Consider the following 22,141-nt stretch of genomic DNA (forward strand, 5'->3'; position numbering starts at 1 on the left):
TTAACCTCTCTTGCGCGTGATGCACCCTGCCAATTTACAAAAGAGGCTCTGACACTCCCAGTCACATTTATGGGTCGACATGTCTAATACCGCACGGCATAGTATCGAAGGTATGTCCTGCTTCGTGATAGATTCTAGCCCGAATCCGCCCGGCCAGCGACGAAACTCCAGTGGTAACCAGCCTCTCAAAGCATTCCATGCGTTCCGGTTGCGAGTTGGAGAGCCAGTCCTCCCTTACCATTGTGGCGTGAAACAAACATACTAATATCAGTATGATTAAGGTCACAAGGTCAATAAAAATAAAGTGGGTTGTACGAGTCAGTGTTCATAGATCCATGATTGAGATTTAAAGATACAATTGGTCCAAAGTTACCAAACCCTGACTCGTACGTAAGATCTATTTTGCTTTTAACCAAAATCGTAAGGTAACGCTAACCGCCTGTCGTGCAACTAGAGCTAAGTATGTACATTGTATCTACAACAGTTTAATCAAGTCTCACCTGCTGACTTACTCAAATCTCATCGTATCAAAAATACCTTTTTGAAAAACTTATAGTATTTATAGCTGCAGTTATTTTTACAGTTGCAATCACGAGAAAATATCAAGAAAATAATTGGCGAAATAGGTTTTGAAATTCAAAACAACGTAAAACCTTTGTTATCGCCAGAAAGGCCTCCCATGTAGTAAATCCCATGAAAAATATGTTGGTAGAAAAATTCCACACTTAAAAAATTTGAATAGCAAAAAACGAAGTTTTAATTATGTTAAAGGGCGAAGTGTTTACAACAATTTCACTAACCGAGATAAAATTAACGTTCTTGTAACTGTACCTAGTACAAAAGAAAATAAAAATGCTTCTTGCGCTTTCGAAGCCACAATAATTATATTGATAAAAATACTATAAAGATTGCTAATTTTCACATCGATAATAATATAAAACATGACGGTAATGGATCCATAATGATGTTTTTAATTTTTCCTTTACCAAAGCGATTTAATGGTTTTTGGGAGATCTGTTGATACCCAATGACCTAGTTCTGGTTTACGACCGCATTTGCGGTTTTGGCAAATTACGATAAACTCGAACATCGTTATTGAATTAAATAACGTATAACATTAAATTTATTTATATAAAAGACTAGCTTATGCTCGCGGCTTTGTCCGCGTGGACTTCACAAATTTCAAACCCCTATTTCACCCCCTAAGGGGTTGAATTTTCAAAAATCCTTTCTTAGCGGACGCCTACGTCATATAATAGCTTACGGCATGCCAAATTTCAGCACGATCTGTCCAGTAGTTTGAGCTGTGCGTTGATAGATAGATCAGTCAGTCAGTCAGTCATTTTATATATTTAAAAGAAGAAGACTATCTTTTCGCCCACGACAGCACCCGCGTTACATAATTTATAGCCTATTAACACTCAGAGATCTCGGAGATAATGTTAGAATCCATCAGTGAAAGAATTTTCAGAATTGGATCATTAGTTTCGAAGATTTTTTTGTTTTATTCAGATACAAGTTCTTACAATATCACCTCGTGTTAAGTGATGATGTAGTCTAAGATGGAAGCTGGCTAACCTGGAAGGGGTATGGCAGTTTTTATTAAACCATCCCCCTTTGGTTTCTACACGGCATCGTAGCGGAATGCTAAATCTCTTGGCGGTACGGCTTTGCCAGTAAGGTGGTTACTAGCCACGGCCGTAGCCTCCTACCAGACCAGACCAGATCTATTTCACCTGCATGCCTGAAAGTTCTCCATAATGTTCTCAAAGGAGTGTGAAGTCTGCTAATCCGCACTTGGCCAGCGTGGTAGACTATTATCAAAACCCTTATCTGAGAGGATACTCGTGCTCTGTAGTGAGCCGGGGATGGGTTGATAATGATGATGATATTCTATGTATTTATTCTTCATCATCATAATATTATTATCATGTTTCACTCATCATCGAAGTGTTTTCAACAGAAATACAGAATATCTACTAAGTATATGATGGTTTATATTACCATTATGCAGAGAGGCAGAGATAAATTTTTAAATCTAGACATCTGAAATACAAGACTGGCTGACTAACTGACTGCCTGACTGACCTATCAACGCACAGCTCAAACTACTGGGCAGATCAAGCTGAAATTTGACATGCAGATAGCTATGACGTAGACATCAACTGAGAAAGGATTTTTAAAAATTCAACCCCTAAGGCCTAAGGGGGTAAAATAGGGGTTTGAAACTGTGTAATCCACGCGGTCGTACGAAGTCGCGGAAATAATCTAGTCTGATATAGACCAATGACCGGCAGAGCAGAGTATTCAGTCTTATGTAAATACGTAGCACTGAAAAAGTATTTTTGCAACTTTTTTGTCGAGACCGCCTAAATAGCCAGCGAGTAAAGTTTTGCCCTGCGAATTCGCAAGCTGTACGTTCGTATTTGTGACGTGAATCCGTAATGTGACTCGAGAAGAAAGTTAAATAATCTGCTTCGTTGTGACTGTCATTTATAATGAACACGGAGAAAATTGCTCAATTATTTCTAAGAAATGTAAAAAGAGCCTATTTTCATCTCTGCGATTAAAATTTTTAGCTTGTCCATTGTTCACTATAAAATATTTTTGGTGATATATTTGCACTGTATTTAAACCTTAGACGGATAACTATAGTCATTGTGTGGTGAGAGGTTTCAGCCGTAGCTAGTTACCGCCCTACCGGCAAAGACACCAAGCGATTTAAGCGTTGAAAATGAAAATGAAAATGAAAATCTTTTTTATTCGTATAAACTTTTACAAGTGCTTACGAATAGTCGGATGCATCTACCACTGGTTCGGAATGCCTTTCCTGCCGAGAAGAACCAGCAAGAAACTCGGTGGTTGCTCTTTTCAAATATCTGATATAGGTACAAGATTATGCCTTGTATAAAATAGTATTTGCAGTCTTGTGCGTTGCTGGAACGAGCTGCAGGTCAAATCCACGCTCTTTTATCATTTAGATAATCTTCAATTGTGTAATATGCTTTTTTCAGGAGCATATTTTTAATAGATTTTTTAAACTTGTGCAAAGGTAAGTCCAAATAGTTTGCGGGATTTTATTATAAAAGGTAATACCCATACCCACAAATGTCTTTTGGACTTTCCTGAGGCGGAAGGCAGGAGCTGCAAGTTTGTCTCTGTTTCTAGTTAGCCTATTGTGTAGATCACCATACGTTCTTCTACGTCATCACGTTCTTGTACGATGTCACGTAGAATGCGATCAGTGGTATGGGAACAATGAAACAGCCATTCTCCTTCCAAATTAGCCAGCCGGTTTTCATCTTAGACTGTATCATTACTTACCACCATGGTAATATCGCAATCAAGAGCTTATATATTTAAATTTAAAAAATAAAGCGTCATCAATTTTACATAGTGTAATACGAAAATTACGAAATCTGTCCTATGACTGAGATCCGTATACCAACTGGAAAAAGATTTTGTCTAACATAGGTAGAAGGAAGGAAGTAGGTGGAACCATCCTGATAAACATAAATCCTGTACCTACACCTTCACATAAAAACCGCATTTAAATCGATCGGTCCTTTAGTTTGAGCCACATCGCTACTCTGCTAGAAAAAGATAAACAAAGAGATCGAACTTTCATTCCTCTTTTTGCGTCAGGTGCGTTAAAAAATAGCATCTTTCCGATACAGCCTTAGGCATCACGTGACTAAAAAGGCTTGTCCAGACTGACTGACTGCACGCAGAACCTAAACCGCTGCAGTAAGAAACTTGAAATTTTGACAGTAGGTTTATTTTATAACGTAGGCATCCATTAAGAAAAGATTTTCGGAAATTCTAATCCGAAGGGTTTTGAATATGAAATAAAAATTTTACGAACGTCCGTGTTAGGTATATCTATAAAAATAGTATATAATATGGACTTTCGGTTAAAAATGAAGTAATTCGTGTTTCAGGGCTTTTAGAAATTCTAACTAGGGATGAATGTTTATATGAAAGCTTGTCATTTTTCAAGTTATATCTAAAATTTGGTGTTTGAGTTTTCAGGTAAAAATGAAGAATTATATTATGCGTTTCAGGATTTTTTGAAAGTCCACCCCCTCCCCGATTTTTAAAAATTCCACTCGAGCGAGGCCGGGCGTCAGTGAGTAGGTAGATATTCCAAAGCTTCTATTCAATTTTGGTATCTTCACACAAAACAGCGTTTTACGATCACTCTATAAATCCAACTAAAGTGGACAATCGACTCGTGTTTATTCGGTCAGTTTGAACAAATTGGGTTAGGCACACGCTGTCTACATAATATTGCAGTGAGTTTGGATAAACGGTGTATTTAATTAATTCGGAAACGGAGTAGTAGAGATGCGATCTATTATAAATTCTTAATAATCTAATTTCCTCCTGCGAGACAATTGAACATTAGAGAAAGAAAGAGTGAAATAAATAAATAATAATAACAAAACTAAAAACGGATTAAGTGAAAAGTACTATACTGTCATTTCATCAATTTTTTTATTCAGATTCAAAGAGCTGCATTGTAATATAGGCCTTTGAAAATAGTTTCGATAACTGCAAAGTGTCGGTACTAGATTAGATGGCATTAACAGTCGCTTCAGTACTTACTGAGTCAACATACATACCACAAATTTCGTCACTGGCAGCAAGCGAACCGTGGCTTAGCAGTCAGAGCGTCGGGCGCAAACCCAGAAGACGCAGGTTTGAATCCTGCTGGTTCCGAAATTTTAGATATGTATTCAAAAAATATTAGGAAAATTCCTTGAAGTGTAGGTAAAAACAATATCATAAAAATTATAAAATTTAAATTGATAATTATATCAAGTAAAGGTTAACTGATTTACTTAATACGAACAGGTGTTGAAAAATTACTTTAGAGCCTGAAAACAAGTACGGTGTACGGTCGCTAGGGATTAAAATAGATTGAGATAAATTGATTATGATATTATTGATTTATTAAATTGTTTGGCTTCGCGCGCCGGTATCAAAGGGAAAAGGCTATTAACTTAAGCGATTTCAATTAGAGCGAAATTGAGAATGCCATGCCCGCATCCGTATGAGTTTGAATGACGCCATTCTCACAGTTACTGTTGTATAAGTAGTGTATATACTCGTATCGAAGGTGTTCCACAACAAAAATCTACTGTCCAAAATCAATGCATCCGTGCACGGACACGGCACGGTGAAGCATAAACTGCTTCATATAAAATGTTCGTGATGTTTTGAATCTGTGCCTCGTCCTCGCGTCGTACGTGGCACGGCTCGTGCCCGCCACGTGTTGGCATAAATCATCCCTAACTGTTGTTTATATTATGTTTCTTATAAAACTACGGGACTCTCGGTGGGCGAACCTGACTCTTAAATGGCCAAGTTTTAGGACAAGAAGAGGTTCTCAATCCGATCCGTAATTTTTCATCATTATCACGTATCATGCATTAATTAATTAACACTTGATTGCAGCAATTTGGAGGCCCGGGGCTCCGTCAGGGGGCGAGGCCCCTAGCGCGCCCAGCCCGGGGGCTCCGCCGCCGCCTCCGCCACCTCCAGTGTGGACGCCCAGCAGCGCCACGACGTCGCCGCAAACCTCGAGGAAGACCTTCCGCCCCGTGCACTTCGAAGATACGCCTCCACCACGAAGAAAATTTGGAGTAAGTTTTTGAATTAATTTTATCACATTCCAAAGCTGACGACGCGACGGTGACAAAGTCGAAGTTGGTCGTAGAACATAAAACTGCCGTTTTATTTCTAAAAAGCGGTTATCTGCAAAAAGTAATTTTCGCAGCATTTTTTCTTTTTGCTACGGAGGACTAAACTAAACTACTTGCATCGTTTTTAAAAACACCAGTTTTTCAATTCCCACGTTCTTTAGCAATATCTCAAAAACTACTTTTAACAGTTAACGACTTTTTAGAAACAATTCGGCAGAGTATAACAGTTGGTTGTACGTATCTAGACCTGAAGACAGTGGTGGAGATGAGTGCACATATAAATGGTTGTACAGTTCTTTGCCTACAGCGCGAAGCAAAAGGTTGATTGATGAAGCAATATGCGACGACACAGAAACCCCCCGTCATGTCTCACTTTCCACCACCAAATTGATCAAATCGTAAGCCCGTAAGGGGCGGGCGTGGTGACTTAGATCTGCGGGATAAGCAGTGCAGAGCAGTATCACAATGCGTTAGTCATAGTAGAAATGGTTAATTATGGGCTGAATTTTTGGTATTCATCATAGCTATCATCACACGGTAGATAGATGTAAAACTTGATGCTTGGGCTGGGCTGTTGATGGATGAGAACTGATAAGATAAGCTTAAAACAAGGAAATGAAGGGTACCTACTTACTTAATTGATGAGTCATATTTTGTTTAAAAAAACCAACAAGTGCGAGTCAGGCTCGCGCAATGAGGGTTTCGTACTACAGTCGTATTTTTTCGACATTTTGAAGGATAATTCAAAAACTGTGATACATAAAAATAAATAAAAATCTGTTTTAGAATACACAGGTGAAGACCTTTCATATGATACCCCACTTGATATAGTCATTTTACTTAGAAAATTGAAAATACTAATTATTTGTTCATGACCACAATTTAATTTTTTTGGTGTGATCTAACCCTAATTACGGTTATTAATTTATATTAAGTTATAAATTCACGGTTTTCAGATTTTTTCCCAAATGTCAGCTATAAGATCTACCTACCTGCCAAATTTCATGATTCTAGGTCAACGGGAAGTACCCTGTAGGTTTCTTGACAGACAGACGGACAGACAGACAGACAGACAGACAGACAACAAAGTGATCCTATAAGGGTTCCGTTTTTCCTTTTGAGGTACGGAACCCTAAAAATTAACTTTAGTACCTATTACGAGAAAGGACTGTTAATAAATAAACAGATTAAATCACTCTACAGTTAAGCCAACCCAAAGGGCGTTTATCAATTAAGTAATTATCCCTTCCTTCTAAAGGCGATTTATTAAAATAGAATGGGTCTCTATTCGAACAAAAAGGAAACAATGGACACTTTTGTGGCTTTCACGTATATTTTGACTTAATTAGAAATTTGGGTCTTTAGTCGCCCTTTAATTTATTTAATATGTAGACTTATAATTAAAAATAATTTTTGTTATTAAAAAAACAAGAACTACGGACGTTTAAACTTCTGTCTAAAAGTTTTATTTTTCTTAAATAAATAATTAAAGACTTGTAGAATTTCTTGCGATCAAATTCATTATAACATTTTAGAAAATATAAAAGCCGCGTACGGGATTGGTTCGGATATAAGTGTGATCGAGACTTAATGGCTAAAAGAATTTTATCCATACAGTGAATAGCAAAAACCCAGCAAGGGCAGCCCTTTTGAACTAATTGATTTTTTTTTATTATTTAGCCGATAGTCGCGCTATAAATCTGAATAGTGATACTTTTTTTAACATTTCAGAGTTCAGATCAGAACGGATGCACCAGTGGCTCAGAGAGTGAGGGTCGTCTTCGAACGTCTCAGAGTGCGCCGGCAACTGGCCTCCACTCTCTGGGATCCTCCACGAGCCGCCTGCCTCGAGCTCAGAACCCCACAGTCACCTTACTACAAAAAGCACGAGGTAAATAAAATTACCCAGGCCCCTAAATTTCGCGTTATATACCTACTGTAGATTATTTCTTTTAAGTAATGAGTTAATAGGTATCTTCGTTGCAGATAGGCACCGAGGACAAACCTCTGTGGTTTTTTCGGTGTTTTTAGTTTAAGCTTTTATTTGTATGTATTTTTATTTGATAATAAATTTAAAAAAAAAAAATAATAATAATAATTTTAAATACTTATCAAAATTGCGAAACGTTATTATGCGTAGCGATTCGCTACGCGCTGTGTAGAAAATCAAAGAGTTCCCACGGGATTTTTAAAAACCTAAAGCCACGCGTACGAAGTCGTGGGTATCACCTAATAGATTAATGAGTAAAATGTCTTTGAGTTTAATTAAACTGCCATAGCCCTTCCGATCCAAAGCCTAAGAAGAATGCTTCTTCTCAGACTGCATTTTCACTTATCGCTACATTTTTTTTAATTCGATATATAAAAAAAATATAGAAATAGGCGTGATTGAATGAAAACAAAGCAGTTATGATCCCAAACAAGGTGTAAGAGATTTTTCTACGTACTCTTTTTGTGAGAAAAAATAGCTTACCAGCTATAATCGACCATTGACCAACATAAAATTTCGAATTGACATTGTTTCTAATTAGACATTCTTGGTAATGCGTACAAGGCGTATTTTTTAAGCATGACTATGCCATAAGTCTCTGTTACTTAACCAGTTATGTAGCCATTTTAGCATCGTCATCATGATCAACCCATCGCCGGCTCCCTACAGAGCACGGGTCTCAAGGTTTTTCGCCATAGTCTACCACGCTGGCCATGTGCCGTGTGCGGATTGGTAGACTTCACACACCTTTAAGAACGTTATGGAGAGTTCTCAGGCATGCAGGTTTCCTCACGATGTTTTCCTTCACCATTAAAGCAAGTGACATTTAATTACTTAAAACGCACATACCTCCGAAAAGATATAGGTGCGTACCAGGGATCGCACCCTCGACCTCCAATTAGAAGGCGGACGTCCTAACCGCTGGGCTATCACAGCCTTTTATGCTGAATGCTAATTAGATTAATTTAGGTTAGGTTAATATTCATGGATTACCTACTAAAAGTTTTTGAGTTAACGAAACTCGTTTACCAGAGTTCACGTTTGCGTTGAATTGGTGCTTTAAGTGATCCGCTAGGGACGTTGTACCTGTAAAGTGTAAATAATAAACATAAAGACTTCTCTGCAGAACGAGATTATATTATTTAAGCAAAAATTCACACTCGAAGTTAGAAATTGTAAACGAAAAGTTAGAGAAAATAAAAATTAAGATGAAAATTACTGTGGTAAAACCTACTAGTATTCCGATAAACAATTTCCTTAATATGTAGGTAAGTGATACTATTTAAAATATGTACCTACGGTTACAGTATACATAGATTATGAACTAAGAGCCGGCGCGTGCCAGACTCTCGTTATTTAATAAAAGTTGAAAGTTATTTGCGTATTGTCCCCAACGCAGGGAGGAACGATCGGTGACTATAAAGTTTGGTTCATATGGTGGCTTTGGGAGATAAAAGATAATAAAAGTAATTCCACAGATAAATATTGAATTCGTCATCATAGTTCAGAAAACTCTCTGGGGATCTCTTAAAGTGAGTTACTGTTTAATTATAATTCAGCACCACACCAATCATCCATGCATACAAATATTATGTACTGGCTGCTCCCCGCGGCTTCGCCCGCGTGGATTTATGTTTTTAAAAATCCCGATGAAAATAAAATATAGCTTTTGTCACTCAGGAATAATGTAGCTTTCTATTGGTGAAAGAATTTTCAAAATCGGTTCAGTAGTTCCAGAGATTACCCCCTACAAACAAACTTAACGACATTACCTCTTTATAATATTAGTATAGATTAGTATAGATGTACTTATTTCTACTTTGATATTATTAAATCAAGTCATAAAATGTGAAGGTATTATTAGTATTGTTATAATTCTAAAACACGGCTTTTAAGCCAACACTTATCGCACATATTTAAATACAAAATTAGAGAAACCTAATATATAAATGGTTCCTTTTAATTTTCGGAAAGTTTCGAAGAGTTTATAAACGATTTTTGGAAGTTGAGTCCCAAAAAGAATCAATTTATAAAGGTATTTAGTTATTAAATATTGGTAAATGTTACTTGGCAATCAGTTTCAATAAGTTCACGAACAAGAAGTTTTTAATTTATTCACGCCTATACTGCTGAATTGGGGGTTAATTGCCGTCAAACTTTTATAAATAGACAATGGAGTTTCTTCCTTGATTGTGAATTATGGAAAATGCCATGATTGCTTCTCGAAATCTTAGTTTAAAGAGGTTTCCGTATTAAAAAGCGATAGTATTTAATTGAAAATATTGCTTTATTGTTTTATTTGATTTTATTACTAAAAGTACACCGGCAATACATGTTATGTATACTGGCAAAACCGTGCCGTCAAGCGATTTAGCGTTCCGGTGCGATGTGGCGTAGAACCCGAATTTAATGAATTAATCAAAACCACGTACCCCTTCCAGGTTAGCCCGCTACCATCTTAGACTGCATCTTCACTTACCACCAAGTGAGATCGCAGTTAAGGGCAACTTGTATAGGAATAAAAAAATAAAAAAGTACCTAGCTATATATAGGTAGGCGAAAAAAATTATTCCTGTATACAAAATAAATTTTGTGTTGGTAATACCCACTTGCCCACTTCATTATGGTAAGTATTATATTCATACCTATCTGTCACCCCAAAAATGTTTGCGCGAGTGACTATTATATTGACCTGTGAATTTGAATTATCCTTAATTCATCTAAATCTGTAGCCCTTCCAATATATTTGGTAATATTAATTGTACTACAAATTTTCCGACCTAGTTAGCCGCATTCACTTTGAACTGGATAGGGGAGACGGAGTTTGTAAATTGTTCGCTATTCGCTAATTTGATTGTATTCTAATATTTTAATGGATTAGTTGAAAGGCGATTTGGACTTATTATAACGGCCTTTATCAAACACGTTGGTTGATCAAAATATTATTATGTTTTAGAATAATATTATAAGTAAGGTATATTTATATTGGTCGTGCGCGATCGCTCTATCTATCGCACCTATCCATATTACAAACTTGGAAAGTAAAACAGTGTGGCTAATTCCGTTGTACACAATCTCTAAACTAAACTAAAATGACATCTAAATCTATTGCTATCATAATGTTGTTGGCGGAAAAGGATGGCACTAGATTTAGACCTGTTAATTTATTTATATAATTTTTATGATAGTGTTTTTACCTACAATTGAAGGAAATTACTAAATGTTAATTTAGTTTAGTTTAGAAATTGTGTACATGTGAATCGGCCCTATTACCTATCTAAATACACAATTTCATTAAAATCTTTTTTACCGTTTCTATCAACTAATTACAATTATACATGAGCCGTGATAGTCAAGTGGTTAAGACCTCCTCCTATTCGGAAGATCAGCGGTTCGATCCCGGGCACACACCTCTAACTTCTCGGAGCTATATGCGTTTTAACAATAAAATAACATTTGCTCTAACGGTGAACCACGGCCACGGGGCGCCCTGAGCTGCCACGGTACCTACATAACAGGTCATTTTATTTATTTATTTTGTACAAACATAATTATAAGGAAATATTGTTACTAACACACTAACTATAGTAAATATAATGTTTGTTAATTTAATATGGACTTTACTATGGTCTGAAATAAAAGATAATTTATTTATTTATTTATTTTATTTATTTAAAACTCTCGATACATCTTACGATAAAATAGTATCTACATCTTAGCTTTGAAATTCATTTAGGCTGATGCAATATAAAGTCTCGAGTGCTACTTAGTCCAGTGTCTGCTTTTATATTTTATTCTAAGTGGATAAAAGACATCAAACGATTCTCAGGGAGCCGTTGGATACGGGAGGTGCAAGACCGTGGTATAAGGAAGTCTTTACAAGAGATCTATGTCCAGCGGTGGACGTCTTTCGGTTGATAATGACGATGATGATGTTCTATATATTATTATACCAGTACAAGCAACACTACCAACACTAGTCAATTTTAGTAAGAATATCAATTTCAACCCAATTCAGCTTTTATAGATATCAACCCTGTTTCGGCGTGAATAGACATCGTAATAAAAGTACCTATTGATGATAAATGTATCAGAAAATATTATCTGGCTACATCAAAACGTAACAAGTCCGCCTTCCAATTTCCAAAGACGACGACATTTCCACTATTCAATATACTGTTTGAAATGGAAAAATGTACAAATCCAAGGTATTATTACGAACGAACTAACGTCTGACGAGGGTTCGCCTTTATTATCGAATTCGCCTTTATTATCGAAGTCAAATAGGCTTACATAATTGGATCATCGAGTTCCTAGGCGTAGCTATTAAAGTTATTGAAATAACCTCTGTATTTGAAAGTACAAAGTACACGGTAATCACTCAGTAGATGTACTATTTCACAGATAGAATGTGAAAAATCACGTGAAAAGCGTTTTCATAGTAACACTTATATTTTACTCAAAGTAGCCTGTAAAACATCACTAAGTGAAACCTCACAAAGTTTTAAATTTAATACGTTTCATCCCGTTTGTTATTTGCCAAAATATTGTTTAACTTTCGCGTGGTTGTCGACTCGAGCTACAGAGCGCATGAGCGAGAACATTCGCATCGCTATGTGTTAGAAAGGAAAAAACATCTAGTTTAATTACTAATGAAGCAAGCAATCGTTTGTTGCTTTTCACGAAAAGCACTTATACAATCACTAGATGATGCCAGCGACTTCATTCGCGTGGATTTAGGTTTTTAAAAATCCCCTGGGAACTCTTTGATTTTCCGGGATAAAAAGTAGCCTATGTCCACTCCCGGGGTGCAAGCTATCTCTGTACCAAAATTCATTAAACTCGGTTAAACGGATAGGTCGTGAAAAGCTAGCAGACAGACAGACACACTTTCGCATTTATAATATTAGTATGGATAAGTGCGAAAATTCACTTTCCATGAAATAACCAATCTGCGAAATATCAGCACTACTGATCTTGATCTTGATTCCTAATTTAACAAGTTTAGCAAACGGTTGTAAGTGGGAAATTTGGAAAAACACTTTTCATGAAAAATCGCCTGTGAAATAATTGTGAAGAAAATTAATAATTTCACCAAATTAATGTAAATGATTTAAGAAATTAAAGAAATGATTAGTGTGCTCATCTATATCAACGATTTGGTAAAATTTAATTATATAATACTAGCTGATGCCCGCGACTTCGTCCGCGTGAAATTAGGTTTTTATTAAATCCTGTGGGAACTTTTTGATTGTCTAGGATAAAAAGAAACCTATGTCACTCTCCGGGTCTTTATCTATACCCATGCAAAAATCACGTCAATCCGTTGCACCGTTGCGACGGGATTGAAGGACAAACCAACAAACCAACAAACAATCACACTTTCGCATTTATAATAAGGGACTGAATTATAGTCCTTTACAGGAGGCTCGGTCGGTTTAGCTATTTCCGAGATTAATTGCAATTAACTGAATTTCTAATCTGGCTACTGAGAATTTCATAGAATTTCTTAATTACAGCAATATCAATCATTTTCCTTAATGTTCTAAATTCGTAAACGCAAGAATTTATATTAAACGTTTTGCTCAGAGACTGATAATAATTAATTTAAGTATATTATTACAGTTTCTTCTCTATTCTTTCAGAAGGACAAATTCCACGCGCACCTAGCAACATCCAACCACCCCGAGAAGAGAATCATCGTCTAGCCCGTGATCGCCCATCGCCTCCCAGAGGGGAACCAGGTAGGTAATTTTTGTTTTATAATTTTTTAGTGTTTTACTGTATTTAGTGGTTTACTGTTTATGTGTGTGGTAATTTTTTTTGTGTGTTGTTTAACAAGTGAGTTATACAGTTTTTTTTTTATTTTACATACCTGTTAGAAAGCAATGATGAGATGTATGTTGGAATGCACCTGTCTAGGAGATGTCTCTTCACATAAACACACATTGTTTAAAAACTTCTGTTTACAGCGCATGCATTACGCAAAGATTACGCCAGCGAAAGTGAAGCCGAAAGGAGTGATTTCGAGAGGAGCAGTCATAGAATGACGGACACTAAGAAGAAGATTGAAGGAGTTGGACCCACAACCAAAGACGGCATGCCAGTGACACTTAGATCTGTAAGATGACTTTTCATTTAATTTTCTTGGCTTAATGTTTTACGTTTTGTCCTAGTTTTCCCTATAACTAAGAGCTGCGCTATTGTCAGTACAGCTACATTCATATTTGTCTGGTTAACGTCCTTTAGGCCTATAGGATGCAGCATCATCTAGAACCTTTTTTACCTGCCAAATAAAGTTCAACCTTGGGGTTCACTTTTCACGCCCGCACTCTATTTTCTACCTCAATAATATTTTAAGTCTCAAGATGTGACCTAAGCAAGATAACTCCGGAGTAACACAAGGTGTGAATCTGGTACCTATTTTCTTCATCTCAGAAAAATATTAAAAATCTTACATTATCATAATGTTTACTTTAATTGTAAAGATATTGATAGTATAGTAATAAAATTGTTTTCAGGAAGTAAAGGACCCCTCAAGGTGGTACAAAAAAATGTACGACACGATTCACAAAAACAAATACGATGGTGAGTTTAACAAATTGGTATATATAGTACATTTTGCCTATATTATGTTTTATGTTATTCTTTATAATATATATTTTTATTTTATGAATTGTACAAAATCTCTATACATTTTCTTTTTCAGAGGATTATGTGACTATTCGATACAAAAACCATCGAGGTGATTATAGTTTATTTTCAAAAAATTTCATGCAGCGGTTGCTATATCACCCCTTATTATAATATAAGAAAGACGAAGATGCCATTTACATAACACAATGTATGATTGTTTCCAAAATATTCTTTACATAAATACTTTTTATAATATGGAAAAAATTCTAAAACTATTTTTCCGATATCAAGCACTATTAACATGTTATTAGTAGGTAAGTCATCAGACACGTTTTAAATGACGTTTTCGTCTTTACAAAACACCTATGTACAACGATATAACAAAATGCTTTTTGAACCTCTGACATAATAGCTTTAAAAATGTTACATTTTTTTTGTTATGAAAGTTTTGAGTGTTTACTTCTCATATTCTTAATTATAACATTTTTATCACAATTACGTACATATACATATACCTACATACCTAATTATATTATTTTTCACATAACCTAATAATTAACATTATTATCATTTGCCTAACTCTCAGTTTTAATAATATATTTTAACAAATATCTATAATATATTTAAAAAAATATAAATATGTTTAATATTTTAATTATTTAAGTACTTTAAATTATTTACCGTTTTATAAAATATAATAATAATAATTATCAATATAAAACTTTTCTATAAAATATCAAACATTTGAAATATATAAATATTGAGAGTTAAGACTCACAGTAAAATTAAATGGAGATACTTTGACATATTTTTAGGAGAAACATTACAAAGGCCTAGCAGTAACCGATCGCAGTACGCATACTTTGACCCCCGCTCGGGATACCTCAGCGAACCGGAGGGAGGTCTCAGTAGACTGGCGTCGAGCACTTGGAGCGACGCATACGACAGTGACGTCACAAGCGGTCCCAGACGAAGAACAGCATCAGTACAAGAGGACAGAAGACACGATGAAGTGCCGGCGTATCTACCAAATAATAAGTAAGTTTTTATATTGAAACACTAATGTATCATAGTGTCATAATAGAGTTACAAACCGAAATGGCTCACGAAAGACAATAAAAAGAAACTGAAAGATATCTAACTGAAGAATCGAGTAGTCCAAACTATGTAGATACTACACCCAGATAAGTGGTATTAAAAAAAACGCCCATTGATTAACTTTTACCGCTACGCAAATTCAAAAGGTGAATCGATAAGTTTTCAATATGTATCCTGATTTTATTCTAAAAAAGCTTATACTTAGTTATAACCATGGATTACTAACTATTTTTATTCGTCTCATTCTTGCAAAGGAGTTTAAAAAGAAAAAAAAATTAATGTTAATGTCTTATTTACAGATATAGCACGTTAGCATCAGCGAGAGCTAGACAGGAAGTCTATAAAAGCCAGCCGGGAAGGATAGAAAACTACATGCCTGGAAAATCATCTGTTATTGATAAGGAAGCCAAACAGGTATCACTATATGTATAGCAGAGCTTATGTTCAACTCAAATACCTAAGTATCTCTAAGGTGTGTGCATTGAGGTAAATCGTAACGCAACGCAACAATCAAAACTCGTACGTAGGTACTATTCAGCAAAGCTTCTCTTTTATTAAAAGTTTTTTTTTAAAGAATATTAGCCCTGTTAAATGACTAATATTCCCCTTTCCTCTCCAACTAAGCGTCAGGCTTGTGCTAGGAGTACCGAGTAGGTACGACAATAGGGCAACGGGCGGGGTTTGAACCGTCGACCTTTCGGTTTTCAGTCCACTCTTTTACCAGTTGAGCTATTGAGCCTCTATAAAGTGCAATAAATTCTTAAAAGTGCAATATTTGTAATTATTGCACTTTTGCTTTTGCTTGTAAGGTTCACTCGCATCCACACTCTTCACAAATAAAATATAAGTGATACAACACATCCGTCTCCTCTTGCCAAAAAAAGTAAGGTTCGGGCAGCTGATTAAATGGAGAGTGTGGAAGGATGAAGTTTGCGTACCCTTTGCTTTCCACGACTTGGGCTTTGGTCAGTGGAAGGCGTGCTTGCAAGAGTTTAGAAGGGTCAGAAATTGCAAGAAATTTAATTCCAGGTGAATTTCTAGCAATTTTTTGATATATTCCGAACCACTGCAGTAACTTTTCAAATTTCGAATTTTCAAGATTCACTTTACAACATCAATAGATCAAGTACGTACCTACCAATAATATGACCTTGTTACGTTGCGTTGCGATAGTCCATAGTAAGAGCCTTGCTTATGGGAACGGTGTCATCAATTTTTCAAAAATTTCATCCCCATCACTGGTTAGAAATAGTAAAATACTAACAGCTTGAAGAAATGTGTCGTCATGGGACCTAGAAAGACACATCGAATTGCGATGTAGGGGAGGTGTGCCCAAAGTGGACATAGCAGGCAAAGTGGACACTCGTCATGTTTCGGTTATTTGAAGTCGAATTAACCAAAAGCAACCGTTATAGAATGACAAGTTGCCAACGTTTTAAATGAAAGTTTTAAATAAACAGAAGTTAAAACTAAAAGCTAAAACGAATACCACTAATACCACATGAAATTAATTAATAATCAATCTATTTATTACCTGTTGATACGTTAAGAATTAAGATACGTTGATATTTGTCAGAAAATGTGATTTGTATGGATTTGTGTGGTCTTTTTTTGACAAATAACAATGTTGTCAAGTAATTATTGACAAATTACAAATAAATTCATTATAAGTATTTAATAATTTTGGTAGGTAGTAAAACATCAATCCGAAAGATCGAATTTTATGTGTCTACGTAGAGCAAGAACCATAATAGTTAGCATATCACATATGATTTGTTTTCTTTTCTAGTGGTGGGACGAGGTCATGGACATTTTTGACGGGGTACGATTTTTTTCCATTTTTATCTGTGTGTACCTATGTGATAACTATTGTAACATCTTTCTTTTAATGTGTTTTTAAAACTGGCTTTGTTTTACAGTTGATAAAATACTATTTAAAATAATCCAAACCATATCCGACTACGTTTCCTTTATTAAACTATCACAAAATCATTTACCGCCTACCCATGAATTTTTCAGCGTGACAAGCAAAGCGTTGGGCGAACGATTGCTGATGCAATTTGTGCTTCATAATAATTCATACATCGATGAATTATTATGAAATAGTAGCTGATACCCGTAGCCTTTGCCACTCTCCAGGTCTTTATCTATACCCATTCAAAAAATCACGTCAATCCGTTGCACCGTTGCGACGAGATTGAAGGACAAACCAACAAACCAATAAACTAACAAACAAATACACTTTCGCATATTTTATAATAAGGGTTCTGATGTGATGATCATATCATCAGGTGTCAAGCATGCGCCTATAATGAATAAAAAATAAAAAATAAACGAATTCATAGCATTTTTTCGTCAATCTCCATGCCGCTCCAAGATTTCCCTCACACCTCAAGCTTCATCGGTAGGCCTGGCTGGAGACAGACAGACACACTCCCGCATTATAATATTAGTATGGATTTATTACTTTATCTACAATCGTGGTCGGATATAAGTTCTTATATATTTACAATAACGATTTTACTTTTACGACAGGTCTAATGCTTCTATACTGCAACTAATTAATAAATGCTTAACAATCATGTAAATATGAAAGCAGATACAGACGGACTGTATCCAGATGTAGCATTCAAAATGCTTCACTAAAGTGAAATATTAAATCCGCGTACATATTCCACTGTAGTAACGACCACTGTGGTAAAAATTGTACTTCAAGTAATTACTTGAAGTACTTATCTCATAATCTGCATCTGCCGTTTCACTATCATATTATGGAAATTATATTAAAACTACCTTAGATACCTACTGAATCTCAATTGTAAACTCAAGAATCTAGAATTCTAGATTAAGCAAAATAGTCTCTTGATCATATTACAAATTCATACAGGTAGGTATATTTTTTAAAGCAAGCCCTACAGATTGTTAAGTTTAAAATTGAGATTCCCTGTAAAAGTGCGTTCATATTATTATGTACCATGTTTCAAGCTTTATTGCATCATACGCCCACAATTTTAAACAATGTGGACATATTGTATACGCCTAGCTCTAGATAGCTTTCGTTTGGGCTAATCATAGGGTGAGACCATACGATGGTTAGGTAATAGGGCGAGGCCTCAACACTGCGGTGCGACATCGCATCGCGAAAACGATGCCGCAACGCAAAAATTTCATCGCTTACGGCAGGCATTGTATGAGAAAACTCTGGCCATCAATTTCTAGTGAGCCATGGACCGTAATTATATACACGTATTCTACTTAAGAAAAACACACACAGCACAGAGTGGCACACAGAGAGGTGTGGACACCGACTGAACGGGAATACGTCGTCGCATAGCAAGTTTGTAGGGTGCGGCACCGCATCGGGCACAGTGCATTGTGCGACGTCGTAGATTTTTACGATCCGACGTCGCATCGCAGTGTTGTGGTTTCAGCATTAGTAAAGCTAACCATCGCAATTCGACGGAGGTTATCTAGGGTTAACAAAACATGTTATAAAGTCTGGATGAATCGTAACAACATAACACATTTCACTGATGTATTGTAATGTAACATTCACATTGCTGCGGCGCGGGCACTAACAGTGGCTAGACGAGAACTCCCCTCTGCCTCCCTACTCCACATTGCTCGCTCGCGCTATACAGAAGAGTGTAAGGTTCCTTAACATGTCTGCATGTTGTGGTGCCTTCCATGTGCCTTTTTATTTGTATGCTTACAAAGACTGCCACCTTCATGAGGTAGAATCGTTGAATCGTAAACGTAGACTTCTGATGCGTATTATACTAAAAATTATGACAATGTAGGTAGGTATACTGTATATAGTGCGGCCGCACACACGTCTAAAGTTCATTTCATACTACGGGTTATAAATTATATTATATTCCGGTCAAAATAGACATTCAAGGTTGCAATAATTCGTATAGGGCTAAAAAATGGTTCGAATATTGGAAACATCAATATAAATCGATGGGGACTTTTCACAGTTCGTTCATATATTTGTTCCCAACATTCGTATCAACTTTTAGCCCTATGCGAATTTTGAATGTCTATTTTGACCAGAATACAATATAATTTACATCCCGTAGTGCGAAATAAGCTTTACACGGGCTCAGAAGCGGCGCCATACATTTTCAATTTTCATAAATGTGATAAAACGTGCCTCAATTATACAAAATAGGATAATGCGTTGCATGATTCTCATAATTTAGCATGTATTTTTAAGACTCCGTGCCTAACAGGTAGGTATAGGTGTATTATTATTATAATACATATTATACCAAACTATTTACTCATACTTGAAATAATCGAATCAAAGGTAGTGTAACTTTCAAGTTAATTATATAATTTAAACCGCTCCATTTTAAATTTCAGCATTCTCACCACCAGTTGAGATCGCAGTCAAGGGCTAAAACAGTTTTTAAAAACTGCTCGCGTGGCTGCCTTGCTAGCTTGTAGCTTGTAGATTCAGCTATTATCGCATTTTTGTTGTGATTTTGAAGTGAATGCTTATAATAAGTATTTTGTATCTTCAGCATGACTGTTGTCATCTCTTCGTTTTTAAAAAAAAATATCACAGAAACCATTTATCACTGTATGACAATAATTCTTTTGAAAATATTACAGAAACTGTTTCCTTAGTATTATTTTAATTTTCACTGTATGATTATAATTTGGTTAACGTTTTTATAATATTATTACTATTCGTAATATATATATATATATATATATATATATATATATATATATATATATATATATATATATATATATATATATATTACGAATAGTATATATATATATATCTAAACGTACTGATTCTCATAGGTGTTATTTTTTTGCAGCAAAATGAATCAAATGCATTATCACAGTCTCAAGCGTCGCCAAAGGAAAAGAAGGACATTACGTCTGCAATTCTATCTAAATCGAATATGGCAAGGTTAGTACTTAGTTGCTGTTATGCCTTCTCCAGACAGTTGGCCAATACTCGAACTGTTTGTCCAACCTTCCACGTGTGGAAGTTCGTACATGTTTGACGATGTTTGTCGATGTTGGCTCGTGTTGGCGCGTGATTGCTCGGATAGCGGTAAATCGTACCCAGATCAAAGGAGTTGGCCAATTGACACGAATCATCATCATCAGCAACCTGTCGCCTCAAAATGAGAAGGGTTCACAGTCCATCTCGCTAGCCTAGTGCAGATTAGCAGACTTCGTACATTGGTGAGAACATTATGAAGAATTCTCAAGCATGAAGGTTTCCTCGCGAAGTTTTCCTTCACTGTTTAACGGTGAAGAAAGTGATATTTAATTGCTTAAAACACACCTAACTCCTAAAAGTTAGAAGTGCGTGCCCGGGTTCGATCCCCGGACCTCCTGGACAGGAGGCCAACGGAGGATTGGAATAAAGGCTATCAACGGAATGAAAGAATAATCGAAATATTTTTTTCCTTAGAGCTTTAAAAGAGTCGGGCTACGAATCCGACTCGACGCTAATCTTCCGACGTCGAGAAGACACAGAGGCGCCACTGTCGCCGGCGGAGCGACGCGCGGCCTACAGGGACCTGCAAGCGGGCGGCGAACCACCCATCAGGGGGTTCCGCTCCCCAGCCCCACCTAGACAAGGTATTTATTTTGCTTTGCGAAAAAGTAGGCTTTTGTTGTTTTTTAATCCCCTCTTTTCAATGTTCGCTAACAGCGATCACGCGCTCATCCGATACGAATCCGTGAAAATATGGATATAAGAAATATCTACGACATAATATTATGTCATAAGCTGCCATACAAAACAAAAAGGAACGTATTTTCACGGACTCGGATTGGATGAGTGCGTAACCGCCGTAACGGTTCAATGATGAAGTTAGTTTTGGAAACAAAGTTTCTTAAGGACGTTTGGGACTAAATTGGGACCTAAATGACAAAACGTGGAACAAACGAACGCGTTTCCTACGACATTTCACGGCTTTTTAATTAATTAATGCAATAATAATAAATTAGAATAATCTAATATTTTTTTGTTGTTTCTGTTATTTTATTGTTTGGTGTTTTTTTTAATATAATAAAAATGAGAAAAGTAAATAAATGAAAGTAGAATTTTAATTCGAATAATAAGATAGAGCAGGTGTTTTTATTACGTCCATATTATGCCGTTATATTTTATTTGAGTAAGCCGTAATTCAAATATTAGGTACCTTCTTAGTAAAAAATAACTTGAATTAGATGATTATATTAATTTTATTGGCATTATTAATTATTTGGTGAAGATGTATACTTAGTGGGTAGTTAGAGTAATGCGTACTTTAAAATAACAGTGTACTAAGCTGAGCTGATATTACCTAAAGCATGAATTTGTTATTGGTGATGGTTTATTTCTACGATTTAATAATACCGCTTAAATGAGCAAACTTACTTTAAAATTGATAAAAAGTAAACAGAAGTCAAGGTCAATGCATCAGCCTATGTGTAACTGATGTTATTTACCGATTCCACCATAGTCAAACAAGGTCACAATATAATGACAATGTACAATAGCTCTCTACCCACGATCACGTTAGTTATTATTATCAATCACATCAGGTAAGTCTTTACTATATTCTGTTATGCATGGCTCTCAATAATAATAATATCAATAACCTTGGTGCTGGGTCGGAGAAAACGACTGCGAAAAAAGGTAAAAGGCCACTTGCATGCGTACAGTAGACTCCAAAATTAAACAAAC

At 35.9% G+C, this 22,141-nt stretch overlaps 1 protein-coding gene across 1 annotated transcript in view; it reads left to right on the forward strand.

Annotated features, from left to right (window-relative positions):
* The window catches only part of LOC117986978 (sorbin and SH3 domain-containing protein 1-like), a 170,944-nt gene that overhangs the window by 122,506 nt on the left and 26,297 nt on the right, over positions 1-22,141 (forward strand). Inside the window, 12 exon segments of the mRNA XM_034973939.2 lie at positions 5,461-5,648; positions 7,440-7,599; positions 13,344-13,442; positions 13,671-13,819; positions 14,220-14,286; positions 14,408-14,443; positions 15,150-15,372; positions 15,732-15,846; positions 17,222-17,254; positions 19,014-19,079; positions 20,271-20,365; positions 20,879-21,048. Coding sequence (XP_034829830.2) covers positions 5,461-5,648; positions 7,440-7,599; positions 13,344-13,442; positions 13,671-13,819; positions 14,220-14,286; positions 14,408-14,443; positions 15,150-15,372; positions 15,732-15,846; positions 17,222-17,254; positions 19,014-19,079; positions 20,271-20,365; positions 20,879-21,048 — 1,401 coding nt within the window.

This window comes from Maniola hyperantus, chromosome 12 (assembly GCF_902806685.2).
Source record: "Maniola hyperantus chromosome 12, iAphHyp1.2, whole genome shotgun sequence".
Taxonomy (NCBI): Eukaryota; Metazoa; Arthropoda; class Insecta; order Lepidoptera; family Nymphalidae; genus Maniola; species Maniola hyperantus.